We start from the raw sequence: 17,961 nt of genomic DNA on the forward strand, positions 1-17,961 counted from the left end.
TCGTTTTCCAATATGGCGCAGATTTTTGTCCGTTACTTAGTATTTTTAAGCGCTTAGTTTTTCTAATCGATACAGATTTCATTAGGGCGTATTCATTGAGCTAAATAGCTGTAAAGAACCTCAATTTCTGTAGAAGTTAAGAAGCTTTTTGACAAAAATGTGGTCCGTTTGCTGAAAGCCTGAGGATGACAATAATTTTGTCAAAACGTTGCTGGAAATGCCGGAAAGCTGCGATTTAGATTGAAAAAAATTTCAACAAAGGCAGTATTTAAGCCATTTAAGCCAATTCATCTAAGTTTGCTAAATTGTATAATAATCTTCAGTCCAGATCGATTTTTTAAAAAACTTTCACAAACATTCTTACAAAGCAGTTTTTCAAAAAAAAAAAGATTTTTTAACGGAAATTCGAATTTAAATTAATTCAATTACCTCCATCACATAAAATACTATATAATTGAATACTTTAATGTGCAGGAGCTATAAATAAATACATAAAATTCACCATAAAAATATGAACAAAAAAATTACAAATTCAGTTAACTAAAATTTCTCAACTCTGTGCTCAGAATGGCACATGGCATTTGAACGACAGGGAGGCAGAGAACGTGACAAAAATAATATTCTTAACACCTGAAAGAGCTCGTCGGGTGGCTTCTTGGGCGGCAAAAAGCACTCAAACACAGCATGGAACATGAAAATGCCGCGTTTAAATGCCTGGAAGTCTGGTCTGGGGGCTTCAGTTTACAGCTGACCACCGAGCTGAGTGGTGGTGTCTGCTGCGGTCTAGTGCAAGAAATTCCTTTTGAATTGTATATACTAAAATCGCTTCGCTGACGTCGGAAAACGCCAATTTGCTCTACGATTATTTATTACTCCTCTCCACCAGGTAAAGGTCATTGTTTTTCCTCGCTAAAAAATAAAAAAAACCGCAAATTTCGCAATTATTCCGGGGATTCTTCTTTTACATCGTCGTAATAATATACTTAAGGTATAATTTTATATACCTCCTATGTGGATTGTGTGTCGCGTGAGAACGATGTCTGCGGGATGTGTGGCATCGCGATGGTTCTTAAAATAGGATTAAAAGTTTTGATACTTCACTGTCCCTATTTCAACGATCTCTCTGTGCGTCACAAAATGCTCTTTCCGTTCAGTTGTTGTATTAGCTCCCACATTGAGCACAAAAACTGTGGTGTGAAATTATAAATTCATAAATCTTTTTATCGGGTCGCTTGCATATTGTATGTATAGAAATTCGCGAAGAGGTCAACCCCGCGTGTGCGAGAATGGAGTCAAAGAGATGCTTCGCATTATGCTTTTGAGGCGTATTGCGGAAGAAAGAAATGCTCCATTGATAAATAATAAAGCTGTGTTATATGCAAAGGAGGATGGTGCCACAGAAAAAATCGGAACGTGAAGAGATCACAATTAGTTGGGCACGTGCTATGGCATTCCGTGCATCTCAATGTGTGTCTATGTTAGACTTTTTTTCTCATCAGCATAACAATCAATTTGAGAAATTGCTTGGCAGCAAATGCAAGAGCTGAAGATGTGTAAATAGTGAAAAGTACAATTATATAGAAATCTCATGGGATTGTATGTATAGGTATATGTTTTGTATGCGTCTCAAGTGCAAAGTGACCTGAATTTTATTGTAAACTGACCGGAGGGTGTCTAATTAACCGCAGATACATTCACTTTTCTTCAGCTCTCAATGCAATTTCCTATGTTTAATGCAACGACTAAATGGGAAGAAATAACACACGTGAAGATTTTATTTTATACACAAAATCTTTTATTTAAAGTCTTCAAAATAATTATCGTTTAATTTTGTTTGAAATTTAATTTATTTTAATCTTAAGATTTGTAAAATTCATTGGGTATTGTTATAAAGAGAATTTTTTAATTATTTTCATATTTATTGTTAGTAAAATTAGTTTAAACTTAAACTAGTTAGAAGTCGTTATAAGTGGTTTAAACTCATGAAAGAAATTTTTTAATTAAATTTCTAAGGACTGGTTTACTTAATTTTGCAACACAATTAAGTGAATTTGCATTAATATGTTGCAAATCAGACCGCAGTCATAATTATTATTGCTTTTTAATCGAGTATTTTAAGACCGATTTTATTAAAGTTTTTTTTTAAATTCTGACTTAATTACTAATTTTGTAATTTAATTAAAATATAAACTGTTTAATTTAATAGAAAGATAAAAAAAATATTTTATCTAATACTAAAAATTTATGTTAATTACATTTAGTAAGTTTATTTTTTTTTCCGAACAAAATCAAATGTATAGTTCTACTAAAATGACTAAAGCCTATAAAATTATCTAGTACTTACAGAATACACTTTAAAATTAAATCTATATAATAAAGAAAGGCCTGTTTGTTGGTAATCGTCGTTCCGACTTTTCTATACAAATCCACACCGTTTGTCCGATTGCGATGAAATTTGGTACAGAGGCTCCTTATAACAGGCCGTTTCAGATGGCCGTATCCATTTTCCCCTCAAAGCCCCCCTTCAGGTAGCCCCCATAGAGATTTCATTCAGTTTTTGCAAATTTTTGAATTTGGCGCCTAAAGTGTTGTATGAAAATGATTTCTTCTCTTTGCAATTTTTCTTCTTTTTCGTTCGATGAGAGCTTCCCATCTATATAATAAAGAAAGGCCTGTTTGTTGGTAATCGTCGTTCCGACTTTTCTATACAAATCCACACCGTTTATCCGATAGCGATGAAATTTGGTACAGAGGCCCCTTATAAGAGGCGGTTTCAGATTGCCGTATTCATTTTCCCCCCAAAGCCCCCCTTCAGGTAGCCCCCATAGAGATTTCATGCAGTTTTTGCAAATTTTTGAATTTGGCGCCTAAAGTGTTGTATGCAATTGATTTCTTCTCTTTCCGAAATTTTTCCCCGGGATTTATATGTGGCCTCAATCAAACCATCACAATTTTTTTCCCCTAAAATTTGCGCGAAGCGCAACAAATCCCCGCGAAGCGGGGCGAGGTAAATTGGAGCGAAGCGACAATTTACCTCGTTCTAAAATAAAATCAAAATTGTTTCTTTTACTTGTTAATTAATAAGTAAGAAATAAAAAATTTTAGAAAACCATAGAGATATATTCTCTAACAAAAAGATCTTTACGCGGAATTATCCGATTAATCCGATTAATTAATCTCTACTTCCAAGAATCTGCTCTCATACAAATTCCTAATATCTATTACGAGTGTTTTTAATTGATGCAATACAATGAGTTGCTTTGCAATGAGTCGAAGAAGTTAAACAAGAAAAATTGCGATAAGAAATATCAACATTTCCGTTTTTGGGTCTTTCTTGTCTCTCAGATACTCACAGTAAGAAACATTTCTGCTTAGTTGTTTAGTTAGGAGAGTAATTATTATCTTAATTTGATCTGACAAGACTCATTAAAATGTCTTCGGCATTGATCAATCTATTGTTTTGCAAATAAAATAAAATGTGATAATTACACGACAGACCATGTTTTGCGAAATTAAATAAATACATATTTTTAAAATTGTAAGGAAAATTACCAAGCTTTTCTTTCCCTACTTATAAACATAAAATTATATTTAGTCTTGTTTTTTTTTGCTAAGTAAATGACAAATTAATTAATGTAATGAATAAAATAATGTTTTACTAAATTTTTTTTATATTAATTAATAAGATTCCTTCAGGAAAAGTTGATTTACGCATAATCTGACTGATTTTCCCCCGATCGAACTCAATTTGTACGCATTTGATCATTACAGAAAAAATGCTCTTTGGAAGAAATTCCCTTCTCCTTTTGGGGATCCTCATTATCTCCTTCCTGTCTCTCATCCAAGCTGATTATTGGGCTTATAAATGTGAACAGGAGCAGAGATGTGTTCGCGTGAGCAAGGCTGATTTGAATCAAGACACATCCTACACCGTTTTTCAAGAACGAATCTACGAAACATGGAAAATCTGCCGACTTGTTTGCGGAACTTACGGAGCCCTGTGGCCTCGTCCCACCGGAAATACCTTTATAGGACCAAATCTCATGCAATTTCATCCGAATTTTATTAGGTGACCATTTTATAGAAAAATAATTTTAATAAAATTATTTGAATTAATATTTTTTGTACACAGATTTGACTTCCAGGACATTCCTCTGGTTACGAAGGATCTCATGGTTGATATGACCAAAGTTTTTATGAGGAACATTAGGCATGAATGCGGAGCTAATTGTACGTTACCATCGGAAACGGAAGTACTTGTGAGGATTTTTATTACATCTCCCGACACGACACTTTCATGGGAAACAGTTGAATCCTACAGTTTGGACATTTCCACTCTAGGTAATTAATTTTCCTTAATAAGTCCTTCAGATTTTTTTTTGAATTCGAAATTAATTCATATTAAACAGGAACAAAGGTCTCAGTGGATATATCCGCTGCTACAATATACGGTGCAAGACATGGCCTAGAAACCCTCTCGCAACTCATCACAGTTCAGCCTGGCCCAGAAAATTCCCACCGAAATGGTCTCGTAATTACAGGAGCAACACGCGTGCGTGATTCACCAGTTTATTCCCACCGAGGCTTTATGTTGGATACAGCACGAAATTTCATCCCAATGCGGCAGATTCGGAAAGTCCTGGATGGCATGGCTGCTACCAAGCTAAATGTCTTCCACTGGCACATAACAGACTCCCACAGCTTCCCCCTGGAGACACCTCGGGTACCCTTGATGACGCAACATGGTGCCTATTCCTCCACCAATGTTTATCGACAAACAGATGTGCGCTCCCTTGTGAAGTATGCACGTCAAAGGGGTATTCGGGTGCTCTTGGAACTGGATGCTCCAGCACATGCTGGCAATGGCTGGAATTGGGGTCCACAGCATGGACTTGGGGAACTGGCGATCTGTGTGAATGAGCAACCATGGAGGAATTACTGCATTCAACCACCCTGTGGACAACTCAATCCAATCAATCCCAATCTCTACCACGTCCTTCGGGACATCTACCGTGATGTGATGGATGTAATTGCGTCAGAAGAAACCCTCCACATGGGTGGAGATGAGGTATTCTTCCCTTGTTGGAATTCATCAACGGAAATTCGAGATCTCTTGCGATCTCGTGGAAGGAATCTCGAAGCTGAAGATTTCCTGCAGCTATGGGCAGAATTTCAGGCATCGGCTCTTCGGATTTGGGATGAAGAGAGTGGCAGGGCGCCCAGTAGTAGAGATCCCAGGAAACCACCACCTCCTGTTATCCTGTGGACCAGTCATCTCACTCTCCCTGAAACTATTGAGAACTATTTGGAGAAGGAACGTTACATCGTGCAGGCATGGCTGAAGGCAGATGATCCAATTCCTGAACAACTCATTGCCAAGGGGTATCGTTTGATCTTCTCAACTAAGGATGCTTGGTACCTTGATCACGGGTTCTGGGGCATCACAACCTACGCCTCATGGAGGAAGGTTTACGACAATCGTATCCCAACGAGTTTGAGCGTTCTCGGCGGGGAAACGTGTCTCTGGTCGGAGCTTGTTGATCACAATACCATTGAGACTCTCACCTGGCCACGAACAGCAGCTCTGGGGGAGAGATTGTGGTCCAATCCCGACACAAATGCAAAGCAAGCAGAGGGACGACTCAACCGCCACCGAGAAAGACTTGTAACGCGGGAGATTCGAGCGGAAGCTGTAACACCCAAGTGGTGCGTTCAGAATGAGGGGCAGTGCAGTTGATTAGTAAAATAGTCTTTACAGTATGTATTGCAATAGAGTTAACTTTAACTGCTAATTAAGATTTATTTAGACTGGAATGTTTAATAAATGAAAAATCAAAGAAAGCAATTTTGTTTCAATCAATCTTTGAGATAGATCCTTGAAGAAATCTCTTTAATAAATTCCTGGAAAAAATCTAATAAAGGACATTTGGAATTTCTCTAGGCATTGGAAACCTCCGAAGCTTAATTAAAGTTTTTAAATGACTTTTAATTCAAAGAAAAGTAAATCTTAGTAAACTGTCTGTTACATTTCTGTTGAATATTTAAATTCAAATTTCATAGCGCCATTCTGCGGCTGGTACCAAAATTAAAACGTGAAAAATTGACTGGCCCCTTGGAAGGGCGCCAAATTCAAAAAGTAGTCATAAGAGTAAAAATTATTTTGGGGCGCTACGAAGGAGGGCTCCAGGGGAAAATGAATGAATATCGTTGGTAAAAACCGCCTGGTATCAGTAATCTCTGTACCAAATTTCATCACGATCGGATCAAAGACATACATATAGCTGTCAGACACGAAATCTATTTATTAGGTTAAATTTTGTTAGTAAACAATGCACAAATATTCGCCGATTTCTCCCCCAATTGGGGAGGGATCTTTCGGAAGAGTGTACAAAGCAGTTGAGAAAGATACCCAGAATGTTGTGGCCCTGAAGAGAATCCTCAAGGTGAAATCTTAAAACATTTTTCAATAGTATCCAAATTGCTTTAACCTGTTGATACTTCCAGACGGGCAGATCTTCCAGTGAAATAAAGAATCTTCGCCGGGAATATGAGATTCAGATGAAATTGAGACACCCCAACATCATCCGGATGCTGGATTCCTTTGAGACAGCCAAGGAAATTGTCGTTATCACGGAATTTGCACAGTGTGACCTCCACACACTTCTCCGGGAGGGATCAATTGGAGAGCCCCGAACAAGGAGACTGACCTATGATCTTGTTTCTGCCCTCTACTACCTTCACTCCCATCGAATCCTTCATCGTGATCTCAAGCCACAGAACATCCTCATTGACAGAGAAGAGCATGCGAAGCTGTGTGATTTTGGACTTGCCCGGAATATGACAATTGGGACTCATGTTCTGACCTCCATCAAGGGAACCCCTCTGTACATGGCCCCGGAAATTATGCTGGAGAAGCCGTACGATCATCTGGCAGATTTGTGGTCTCTTGGTTGCATAATTTACGAATGCCTCGCCGGGCAGCCACCCTTCTGCACAAACAACATCGTCCAGCTGGTAAAGTCCATCCAGCGGAACGACGTGAAGTGGCCCAGCTTCCTAACTGACTGTTGCATCTCATTCCTTCAAGGTCTCCTTGAGAAAGATCCCACAATTCGATCAACGTGGCAGGATATTCTCACGCATGAATTTGTGAAAGATAACATTTTAATACTCAGCGAAGACATTCCTGAATCTCCATTCACAAATCCCCTCACTGCATCCCAGTCGAAAGAGAAGGAGCGTCAAACGGAAATGCTGCTGCACGATGGTCGACGCCTGGGCAGGATTCCACCACTCACGACACCAGGTCTGGCTCTGCTTCCTCCAGCCCTTAAGAATCTTCCGCATGCTGAAGATGCCGTCTCCTCTCGCGATAGTACTCATGCCATCCTCCAGAGTGACTTGGAACCCCTTGAAACGGACACCGAGGAAGCAACACGGCGGAATGAAACGAGTGAGGAGACCGAAAAGAATCCTTTGTATGTTTCCGGGAACTCCAATATGGTTATTGGGCGGATGAATGATATTTTTGGCAGCACCGCAACAGACAAATCTTCTCCGGGAAAACCTCCCAAAACTCCAAAGGACGTCAACGCACGTACCAATCAGAAGAGATCGAAAAACAATGAGCTGGAACGGAAGAAACTCAGTCAGAATCTCAGTAATTTCTCCCTGAGACTTGAATCTGGTGCTGAAGATGGTGATAAGCCCAACGGAGAGGATTGTGAAAGGAAAGGAATGGAGAAGAAGCAAATAAAATCTGTTGCCTCATCAGCTGCTACTGATCCTGAAGCAGCAGAAAATCGCCTTCCGGAACTCTCACCCGGATGGGATTCATGCGATGACACACAGAGTTCACCGATTGAAAATGAAGAATGGCTGGCATTCATCCACAGGTCAATGCAGGAGATTCTCGATGGGGAATTGGATTCGCTGAAACAACAAAATTTGGTCAGCATAATTGTCTCCCCGCTGAGAAATTCCAAAGCTTCGTGCAAAGTTGTGGAGAGTGTTGCGCAACTTCTTAGTTTGCCATTTATCCTCGGTGGCCCTCCGAGTATCCTCCTGGACATTCGAAGTGTACGTAAAGTGAAGCAGATAAATGGGAGAAAAATTGATTTTTTATCTAATTTTGTTTTAGGTCTATGTGGAGGTTAAACTTGTGCCAAATTTGGTCTATGCATCCAAGTTATTGACTTGCAAGAGGGATGTGGAGACACCAGATAGTCCTTCACCCATTCAAAATGCCAACTACACATGTAAAACACTGAAAGATCTCACACAGGAAGAAGTAAAGACTCTGGCGAGTCTCTATGAACTTGTCTGCCATTTGGTACATCTCAGCGATAGCTGCCTTAGCCAATTCTGCGATGCCCTCGCAGTCTTGGGAGCTACTAATCTCCTTGTCAACTTTATCTGCTCAGGTGATGCATAAAACACATAATTAGCATGCCCTCACATCGCTCGCTTATGACGTGATTCACACAGCATTAATTCAATAGTTTTTGACCACTGAGGATGAAACTCAGAGTGTCGAAAGCTCTGGCAATTTGAATGTTTTAAGGGGAGTCTCTTTTGAGAGCTGGTGAAATTGAAGGTTTTTATTTTTCTTGAGGTTTTTCTTAAACTTGGTTTACATTTACAAGTGTTGGTCACATTTAAAGACTTATTATTGAAGAGTAAGAAAATCACGCCATCTTTTAATTTTCCTCAAAACACAAGGGTAGGTTTTTCTCAGGATCTACCGGATGGATTTTGATGGGGTAAAAAGCAAATGAAAGAGGAAATACCAATGCTTATTTTGATGTACCAGAATTTTGAATTTCTGGAGCTGAGAAAAGTGGAAAAAATGTGATTTTTGTTCAGATATTTTTGACGTTTTCCTTCTTTTCTCAGCCCCAGAATGAAAATTCGAAATTCTGGTACATCAAAAGCTGCATTGGTATTTTCTCTTCCATTTGCTTTTTACCCCATCAAAATCCGTCCAGTAGATCCTGAGAAAAATCTACTTTTGTGTTTTAGGACAGTTCTGTGAAAAAGTCGGAAAACTAGAAGATGGCGTCGCATCTAAGATGGCGAAAAGTGATTTTCTTGCGCTTCAACTTTCCCAAGAGACTGTAATTGTTGAATCAAAATTAATCGACGCTCACCGGAGAGAGGATTCCAAAAATTCCCCTTTTTCTCAATCATAAAACACTCAGCATCGAATTCTTTTTTATGTTGGTTTTCTAACAAAAAAAAACTCATTGCAGACAGCAACAACCGCCACAATGTACGTCTTATGGGTACAATTGTGGCAATTCTGGCTTGCACCATCAGGGAAATGCCGGAAAATGCATATCTCGTTGAGAAAATAGTCTTTGACGAGAAAGTGGATCTCGTGAAATTCCTCAAGCACAACAGCAACCTTCTGCGCTACCGAACGTGCACCCTCCTACGCATTTTGGGTCGTTTCAGCTGTGCCAGCCTCCAGACAAAATGGTCCAGTGGCATGCGTGAAACCCTAGAGGTCCTCGTGCACGACTCCGATGAGCAAGTGCGAAATGTAAGATGATGGCCAGCAGCGGTAAAATGGAGAAATTGGTGAAATTGATATTTTCTGCATGCTTCTCTTATCTTTTCAAGGAAGCCGAGTCGGTTTTGATGGAGTTCAGAAATCTCTCCTTCTACATACCAGTTGACGATGCTTAATTGCCAATGTGACGCGATAGCACATTGAAATTTCCTTACACAAATTATGTGACGCCGGTGTGTTTGTTGGATTTCTCTTATAAACTTTCAATTTAAGAAAAATGTGCTCTCATCCCACTTTTTCCATAAAATGCTACAAATTCGAGAAAAAAAATTCATCACACTGCAGACGATCCAAGCAAATCTCACACATCGGGCTGAGAGACATCAATAGCCGCATAAGTGAGTGGGGTGACGGGGGATGCCGATGCACATAAAAAGCTCGTGCGCCACAAGGGAAATTGAAATTTTCTACTAACATATATTTAAAATGCATGTTTTCGCGTTCCTCCATCATTTTGCTCAATTAAGAAAAGGAAAAGAGAGACGACACTGTGTGTATGAAAAAAAAATGATTGTATTTTTCTGCATGTGGACAGTGGGAAAGTGCTTCTTCTTTCTGGTACAGATTTCTGTTTTTAACGTGCCACAAACAGCATGATTTCGCCCGGCACCAACACCATCATTGGCGCATAAACCATCTCTTAGTACGAAAGGCAATAAAATGATTATAACAAACACTGTACATTTAGTTATGCTCAAATATAAAAAAGTTTAGAGCCAAAAAGGAAAAGTTATTCTCAAAAAAAATTATCTCGATTTTTCTTTCAGTAGCCGAAGAAGAGCCAATAAAATGTGAGAAGGTGAGAGAAATATTTTGAGAGCTTTGAATTTCAGTCTTTTAAAAATTAAAGTAGAACTTGCTATTTTTGCTATAGATCGAAGAAAGTGAAATAAAAAAGACTTAAAGTCAATAAGCGATCACGAAAAGGAGTTTATTCATCGACACATGAGTCACAAGCTCATTTGAAAAAAACAATAAGTTCACGGAAAATCTTGCAAATGAACGAAAATGGTTCAGAAATCGTCAATCAGACTTACCATTTTCAAATTAGATCAGCTAAAAATGCCGCCAAAAATTTTTGCTTGAAAATGCAAACAGTGACGTCACCTTTGTGTTTTTGTCTCTTTCAAAACATCAAAAATATTTTGCATTGATGTTTTGCCAATCATTTTTGGAAAGCTTTTTTTGCTCAGTGATTTTAATGAATGAAAAATTCTGAAATAACATTGGTGACGTCATTTTTCACATTTTCATTAAAATATCTTAGCCAAATTATCCAGTTGATAATACATAGTGGAAAATAGTAAATCTGTTTGACAATTTCTAATTCTTTACCGATCATTGCAAAAAGGAATCCTCAGAATGCATTTTTAGAGCTTGTGTGACTTTTAATTTTAGCTGTGATTCTTTCGAAGTTTTTCTTTTAAAAATGAACATTTTTGCAGAACTTTTAAATGATTATTTACTGAAATATATTTTTTCTCAGTGATTAGTGGTCAATTCTTATAAATGTTTTTTTTCTTGTCAAATTAAAAAGTGTTGTAAGATTTTGACAGATGGTGTTTTTAAATTGTTCTATTGTTGTTCTATAGAAGAAAAACACGGAATTCGTTATTGCAGAAAACAGTCAGAAAGATCTTTAAAGAGCCCTGGAAAAGTAATTTTCCTTAAAAAAATACCCAATAAGAAAATTAAATGACGAAATTCTTTAAGATTTTTCCCAAAATACCAAAAATCTTAAAAGTAACTAATTGAAAGAAAAGAAAAGATTTATATTAGAATCTATCCAATATTCCTTAAAAAATCTTGTTATTTAAATTCTCAATTTTCAACAATACTTTCTTACTTTTCATTCTTCTTCACTCAATCAGCCGGATTTGCCGGAATAAGACTTTTAAAGCGCAAAGTGAACTGAAAGCTCTTTTTTTGGAGAGTAAAAAAAAGTCACTGCCCCCATGGTGAGAGTTCATGAAAAATTTAGCATTTTTTTCAGTAGATGATCCGAGAAAAATATCAATCAATGATGTGTGGTTTTTTTGAAGAAACAGCACCCAAAGAGAGAGAGTGCGTAGAGATGAAGTGAATGTTTATTCCTCACCACATGTGACTGTGGTAGAAGCATAGCACAATTTATATATATTGGTCTGACCGTGACCCACTTCTCGTGACAAAATTGAACCATTTCAATTGTTGACCAAGTCTCTCACATCCAAAGAAGATCATTTCACATAAATCATTTTCTCCAACTCTATTTGCAATCATCCGAGAGGGAGTGAAGACGTGGGAAGATAGAGAATGAGAGTCAAGTTTAATTTGATTTCTTTTAAACTTATTGTCTCGCAATGTCACGGAATTGCCGGCAATGCGCATATTTGTTCTTTTCACTTTGCCACCTTTCTCGCAATGAAAAGAGAGCAAAACCTTTTTGGGAATTTCTATAAAATGCAAAATGAAAATTTCCAATGTGCGGAAAAACCAACAATTCACAAATTCCACTGCGTGTGAATGCAAATTCAACATTTTAAAATGATTTATGGTGAATTCCATAATTTACTATATAGCCAGAAGAAAATGTGTGGTATTTGAACTTCATGTCTTTCTTTGCAATTCACACGATTTCCAGCAATTTCTTCCTTCTTTGCTTTATGAATTATTTATTAGAGTTTAAAATATGTAGATGTATTAGTTTTTTTTTTTTTCTTCAAAAGATTTATTTAAAAGGACTCACAGAAAGGTTAATTTTGTCTGAATCGATAATCATGTTATACTTTTAACAAAGAAAAAGGAAATAAATAAAATTCAAAATGATAAAAGTCAAAATATAGCGAATTAAATCATTTTGAATTTAATCTACATTTTGCACTTCTTGAATTTAATCTCAAAGCCATCAGGAAATGCAACAAAGTAGAAATTAAATTGATATGAGATGCACCGCGCGATGGCCCCAAAGTGCTTGGATATAAAATGTGAAAATATAATAAACATAAAATTATACCTACATACAACGAATAAAAACTTGCTATCCCCTTTATATTTATATTACATTGTACACACAGTATGTACGATTTATTGTACACTACGCATTTAATATTCCATTCAATTTATTTCTTATACAATCTTGTGCTGAATAATAGCAGAAGCATAAGAATGCAATACAAACTAAAGGTAATTCTCGAACTTTTAATAATTTGCTTAACGATTTAATAGGAAAGCTTTTGGGCTTGTTTTAAAAGTTTAATAAGCTTTAAGGCCTGTCTACTAAATGCACTGAATGTAAGGAAAAATTAAGAGTTTTGCAGAATTTTCTTTGGTAATTTAATTTCTTTAATTATGATCTATACGCAGCGGCTGCTCAACTCAAACTGATTTATTTCATAGTAACGGCCCGACGCCAACAGATACACTTCATTTCCCCCCCCCCCCTGGCTGAATAGCTCCTTTCAAGACTTTATAGGCTTCTGCTGTCAATTTGTCCTGAAAAAGTTGACTCTTCAGCGCGTCCTGGCGTATTCCGTTCATCCGGAAGAAATTCTCCAGCCCTCAATGAAGACGTCAAAGTCCTCCCCTGGAATGTACTTGTCTACACCCCCAATGAGCGCACGCGAGCCTAATAGCTCCGCCACTGATTCCACATTCTGTGCCGACGTTCCCGTGGCCATTTTCCTCACAATTCCCAATGCAATTCCCTCCCGGAAACCTTCAGCCTCTCGCTGCGGAACAAAGGGAACAAAGCACAAAACCGTCAAAAAAAATGAGGTTATGTGGCTTCTTACACAATGTAATTTCCTCGAATTTCCCTACAGTGAACTTTCCCAGTTCACCCACTCCTTCGCAAAGGCTCTCGGGAAAATCGCAGGAAAAGAGACACACAAAAAAAAATTTTTTTCTCAACTCACCAAAATCCTTCCTCCGTCGCCAAAATGATCTATACGCAGCGGCAGCTCAACTCAAACTGATTTATTTCATAGTAACGGCCCGAGGCCAACAGATACACTTCAAATTAATATCAATTTTAAGAAAATAAATTAAAATAAATAATAAAAATTATTTTTAATTTTTTTTTAAGTTTTTTAAAAATTGTTATTTAAATTCACTTGAATAAATCTTTAATTCGCATTTTTGAACCATAAAAATCGGTAGAGCTGCTTTTGAACAATTATTAAGGTAAGTCCGGCTTAGTCCGCTTCTAAGCAATGCATGCTTATGTTTTAAGTCAAGCTTTAATTTTTTATGCAGTTCATAAGTTGTTTTTCTAAAGATTAGGAAATTCAGCCTGACCAAACTTTTAAACTTTATAAGCCTGACTTAAATAAACGTCATAAAAATTACACGTCTAGCTTCAAAAACTTAGGCTTGGTTTTCCAAAACTCAAACTTAGCCGAAAACGTTTAAGATTAGTTTAAGAAAATTTATCCTGAAGAGACTTAAGCAAGACTTAGAAATAAATTGCTTCCATTATTGATTAGTAGAAACATGGATTTTGCAAAATTTTAACAGAAGCTCCAGCGATCTTGTCTCCTCATTACTTCATAGTTATTATAAAATTTTAGACTCTCAAAATGCCCACAAGTAAGTACCTCTTGCCTCCCTGCAGTAAATGTATTTGAACAATGCTGCAGAAGAGAAGTTGTTAATATTTCGAACATGTCTGTTTGTGCAATATAATAATTTCTTGAGAGATATATACCCAGCCAGAGTGGAGTAACCTACATTGGTGGAGATTTTTTCTGTATGTTTTTTACTTCTTATCTCCTCTGCACATACTACGCAAATTTTCACATTGATCTTTTTTTTTCCTTTTGACTCACGAAGATTATCTTTCCTGCCACGGCGGCGCGTGAAACTACTCTTATTTGATCCCTATAAGACTTTATGCTATCGCACATAAATCTGCAATTTTGCTTTGGAAGACTAAATAAAAAAGTATAAACTTTCCGTTTTTCTAAAATATGTGTGTGAAAAGTTTCTTGTGCCCCAAGCAAACAAGAAAAGGAATTGTGAAGTGCAAGATGCAATTTTATGTTGACAAGAAATCTTGTACGAGTTGTGGAGTAAATGGCATGGATGTGACGTGAATAGAGAGAGATGATGATGAATATGTATGTAATTAAGAGGAAAATTAAAAATATCTATAAGAAATGATTTCGCTTTATGTGCCTTATATATTCCTTCTCGCGAGTTGAACGAACTGAGAAACTAACAATATTTCTCTTTGATGCATCATCAACTGGGTTGCGGTGACGATCATTGATGAAAGTATAGAAAGATCGCGTCTTTCTGCTGATCTTACCATACAGAGCTTTTATGGCAACGCTTTTACAGATCATTTTTTTTCCTTAAAGGAAATTAAATCTTAAAGCTATTTTCACTATCAAAATAAATATTTAAAAAATTGTATTTTTAAAATTTCTTCGATCATTTCCCGATCTTTCACCATCTCCATGCTGAAAGTAAATAATTTGAAAAGTCTTGGCGCACAGTCAACTTCTTCTATGTCCTTCTGTTTTCTTCTCGATCTCAACACGCCGTTCGAGTTTGTGTGGTGCCTTTCGATCAGCTGTCACCTAGTGTTCCACATTCGCGGATGATATATATAGGTCGTTTGGCGGGGGGCGATTCTCGCGTATAGTTCATTGACCCAATGTTGATTTGCCTGTTGTATACAGTTATTTATTGGACAATCGGCAATATATAATGTTTTACATGATCGAGGCTCTTTTTGTACATACACACGCGAAAGAATCCATGCTATCTTTGCAGAAAAGATCACTTGAGATTGTTCGTTCAGCACGGCTGGATGAGGAATTTGACTCAGCACAGAGGGGCCAATCCATGCTCAATTTATACATTTATTTATTGTCGATACTTTTAAGAGTCTTAAGGAGAAAACGCGATTTTTGTTAAAGAACATTGATTATGGTGAGTTTTAATAAATCGTCTGAGAAAGGGCATAATAACTTTCAGTGATTTCAATTAATTAAAAAAAAATAATGCGTATATTTATGCCTTTTAATTCCTAAAGATCATTTAATAAAAAAACATTAAAATTAATAAAATAATTTAAGAACTCAAAATAATTGGAGAAAATCGTTTTATGCACAAAAAATTTTTTTTTCAATTTTAAAGAAAAAAAAAAACAAAGGAAATCCACTGTCCTTTAATAATAGGTTATAGATTTTTTTAAAATTTATTTTGAAGAATTTTGGGTAAAAGAAAAACATAATATATTGAAGTTTCTGCTTACTATAACAATCGTTGGGTCTTATTATTTGCCCGATAGAACGTCGTATCAACAATATCAGTAAAATGTTAAGAAATATAACATTTTTTTTTAAACTTAGGATCCTAAGGAAATATAAGTAGCATAAGGTACTACAAATTCCATAAATCGGCTGAAATCTTCTGATAATTCTGCTATGGTCCAAGCTTTTCAGTGGTGAAATGCCATCGCAATTAAATACAAAAACTTTTAAAAGAAAAAAGAAAAGATTGCGAAGGGGCATATAAAACTTAATTTATACTCGAAAAAATACTTCAAAAGAAAGTCGCAAAACAGTAGGAGCTACGCGACGATATTTTCTTCTTGTGAGGAGTATTTTGCAAAATTTACATATTTTGTCCGATAAAGCGAAAAACCCACTCTTTTTTTATCATTCCACCACCGGGAAATTGGCTCAAGTGAAAATTTGGGTGAGTGTTCGCATAAAGAGAGTGTGGTCAACTTAGATGCGATGGCAATGACCGCTTGGAGCCAACGAAAAAAAATGCCTTTTTTTACATATCCAATCTCTTTACAATCTCCTTTAGCAATGAAATGTGATTACTTTGGCGTGAGGTGGGCAAAAAAAGCATCTTGGTGTCAATGTCCATTTTCACTTGAACACCGTTTCAGCAGCATGCTGATGGGTGACCCGAAGAGATGTGAGATTTTCCCAATGCTAAGACCTTTGCGTTTCATTCATTATGGATGCACCGCGTGTATAAAACCGCATGAATTTCACCCAAAGAAGGTTTTATATTTCTTCTCTTTGCAACCTCAAAACTCACAAAAATCATCGTCACGTGGATGTTCCCTAAAGATATGTTTTATGACCATAAATTTACTTATGGCTTGAGGAAGAGACTTCTTCGCGTTGATTTAAAGAAGAAGTTTTACACAAAAAAAAATCTGCCAACTGACTTGTGAGTGGAATATAAAATTAGTCAGGAAGTCACCAAGATGATTTGATGGAATATTTTATACTCCGGCGGTGATGCTTGAAATTTTCTTGTAATTTATTCTTTAAGCATGAAATTTGCATGCGGCTACAAAGCAGGAAATTTTTTTTATGATAGAAAAATAATAAACAGACCAAAAATAGATTTTGTACATTTTTTTTGCATAAAAAATAACATAATTTAAATGTGTAAACCATGAAATTAAAATTCCACTTTATCCTTCCACATTCAACTCGTGCCACAAAATGCAAAGTCTTTTCCGGAAGAGCTATGTATGTAGGTATATATGCGTAGTATATAAATAATTTTTGCATTTTAGGAAGTATGCTGAAAAGTCAGCCGCAACATAAACCCCATGTTCACCCAGCCTTTCCATATCGGCGGACCCAAAACCCGAAAAAGAGTGACTTGGCTCTCTTTTTCACATTATAAAGTGAGTGCCTCTTCTTAATCTGCTGACCAATTCCCGCGGACAGGTTTATAATTACAGTTTTCTCAAAATGTACACGATTTTGCGTACTTTAGACATTTTCTCCACTCACACCTTTCCTGCCCAAATTCGACACACACAGCACCTCTCTGGGGCAGAATACACAAAAGGCCAGAAGAAAAAAAAAAGAAGGTGTCTTTCATCCGCAAATCTCTGATATGAATACAAAAAAAATTTATATATGGATATGTGACTCAAACATAAGTTGAATGAACTCTCAAATTGTCCAGACTTTCTCCAATCAGCTGAATAAAAACGAGGTCCTCCACCAGTATATATACACCATATGCATATATACAACAATTTGCCATGGAAATAAGCATATTGGTTGAGCCCAAATGTGTTACCAATAGACAAGAGGCCAATGCACGGGCCTTCGGTGCCAATCAAATTTTCTCAACAGTTTGCTTTTTGTGTGACCACAAATTTATTTAATATGACACGAAGTTGCAAGAATTCGTTTTTGTCACATTTACATTCGAAATGGGCAATTATAGACCACCGAGGAATATTCATGAAGTTTAATAAGAGATAACTCACACGAGGCAAATTCGTGGATTACTTTTCAACATAAATAGAAATATGTACAATGTGCGATTGAAAGAGAAAATCCAAGAAGTACGATAACTGCCTACAATTGTAATTGAGAGAATAGAATAGAATTATCCTGGCCTGGGAC

At 36.7% G+C, this 17,961-nt stretch overlaps 3 protein-coding genes across 3 annotated transcripts in view; all 3 read left to right on the forward strand.

Moving 5' to 3' along the window:
- Window positions 1-17,961, forward strand: part of LOC129790211 (serine/threonine-protein phosphatase PP2A 65 kDa regulatory subunit) — a 620,353-nt gene that overhangs the window by 300,726 nt on the left and 301,666 nt on the right. The window lies entirely within an intron of this gene.
- Window positions 739-5,841, forward strand: LOC129790207 (chitooligosaccharidolytic beta-N-acetylglucosaminidase-like). Its single transcript, XM_055827594.1, has 4 exons — window positions 739-886; window positions 3,772-4,069; window positions 4,133-4,341; window positions 4,410-5,841. The coding sequence occupies exons 2-4, from the start codon at window positions 3,777-3,779 to the stop codon at window positions 5,735-5,737; spliced, it is 1,830 nt and encodes a 609-aa protein (XP_055683569.1). The 5' UTR covers window positions 739-886; window positions 3,772-3,776; the 3' UTR covers window positions 5,738-5,841.
- Window positions 6,287-10,297, forward strand: LOC129790170 (serine/threonine-protein kinase fused). The gene is made up of 5 exons (XM_055827541.1): window positions 6,287-6,443; window positions 6,505-8,079; window positions 8,141-8,423; window positions 9,252-9,544; window positions 9,625-10,297. Exons 1-5 carry the CDS (start codon window positions 6,330-6,332, stop codon window positions 9,688-9,690), a joined length of 2,331 nt encoding a protein of 776 aa, XP_055683516.1. The 5' UTR covers window positions 6,287-6,329; the 3' UTR covers window positions 9,691-10,297.

The sequence above is a fragment of the Lutzomyia longipalpis genome, chromosome 2 (genome assembly GCF_024334085.1).
Source record: "Lutzomyia longipalpis isolate SR_M1_2022 chromosome 2, ASM2433408v1".
Taxonomy (NCBI): Eukaryota; Metazoa; Arthropoda; class Insecta; order Diptera; family Psychodidae; genus Lutzomyia; species Lutzomyia longipalpis.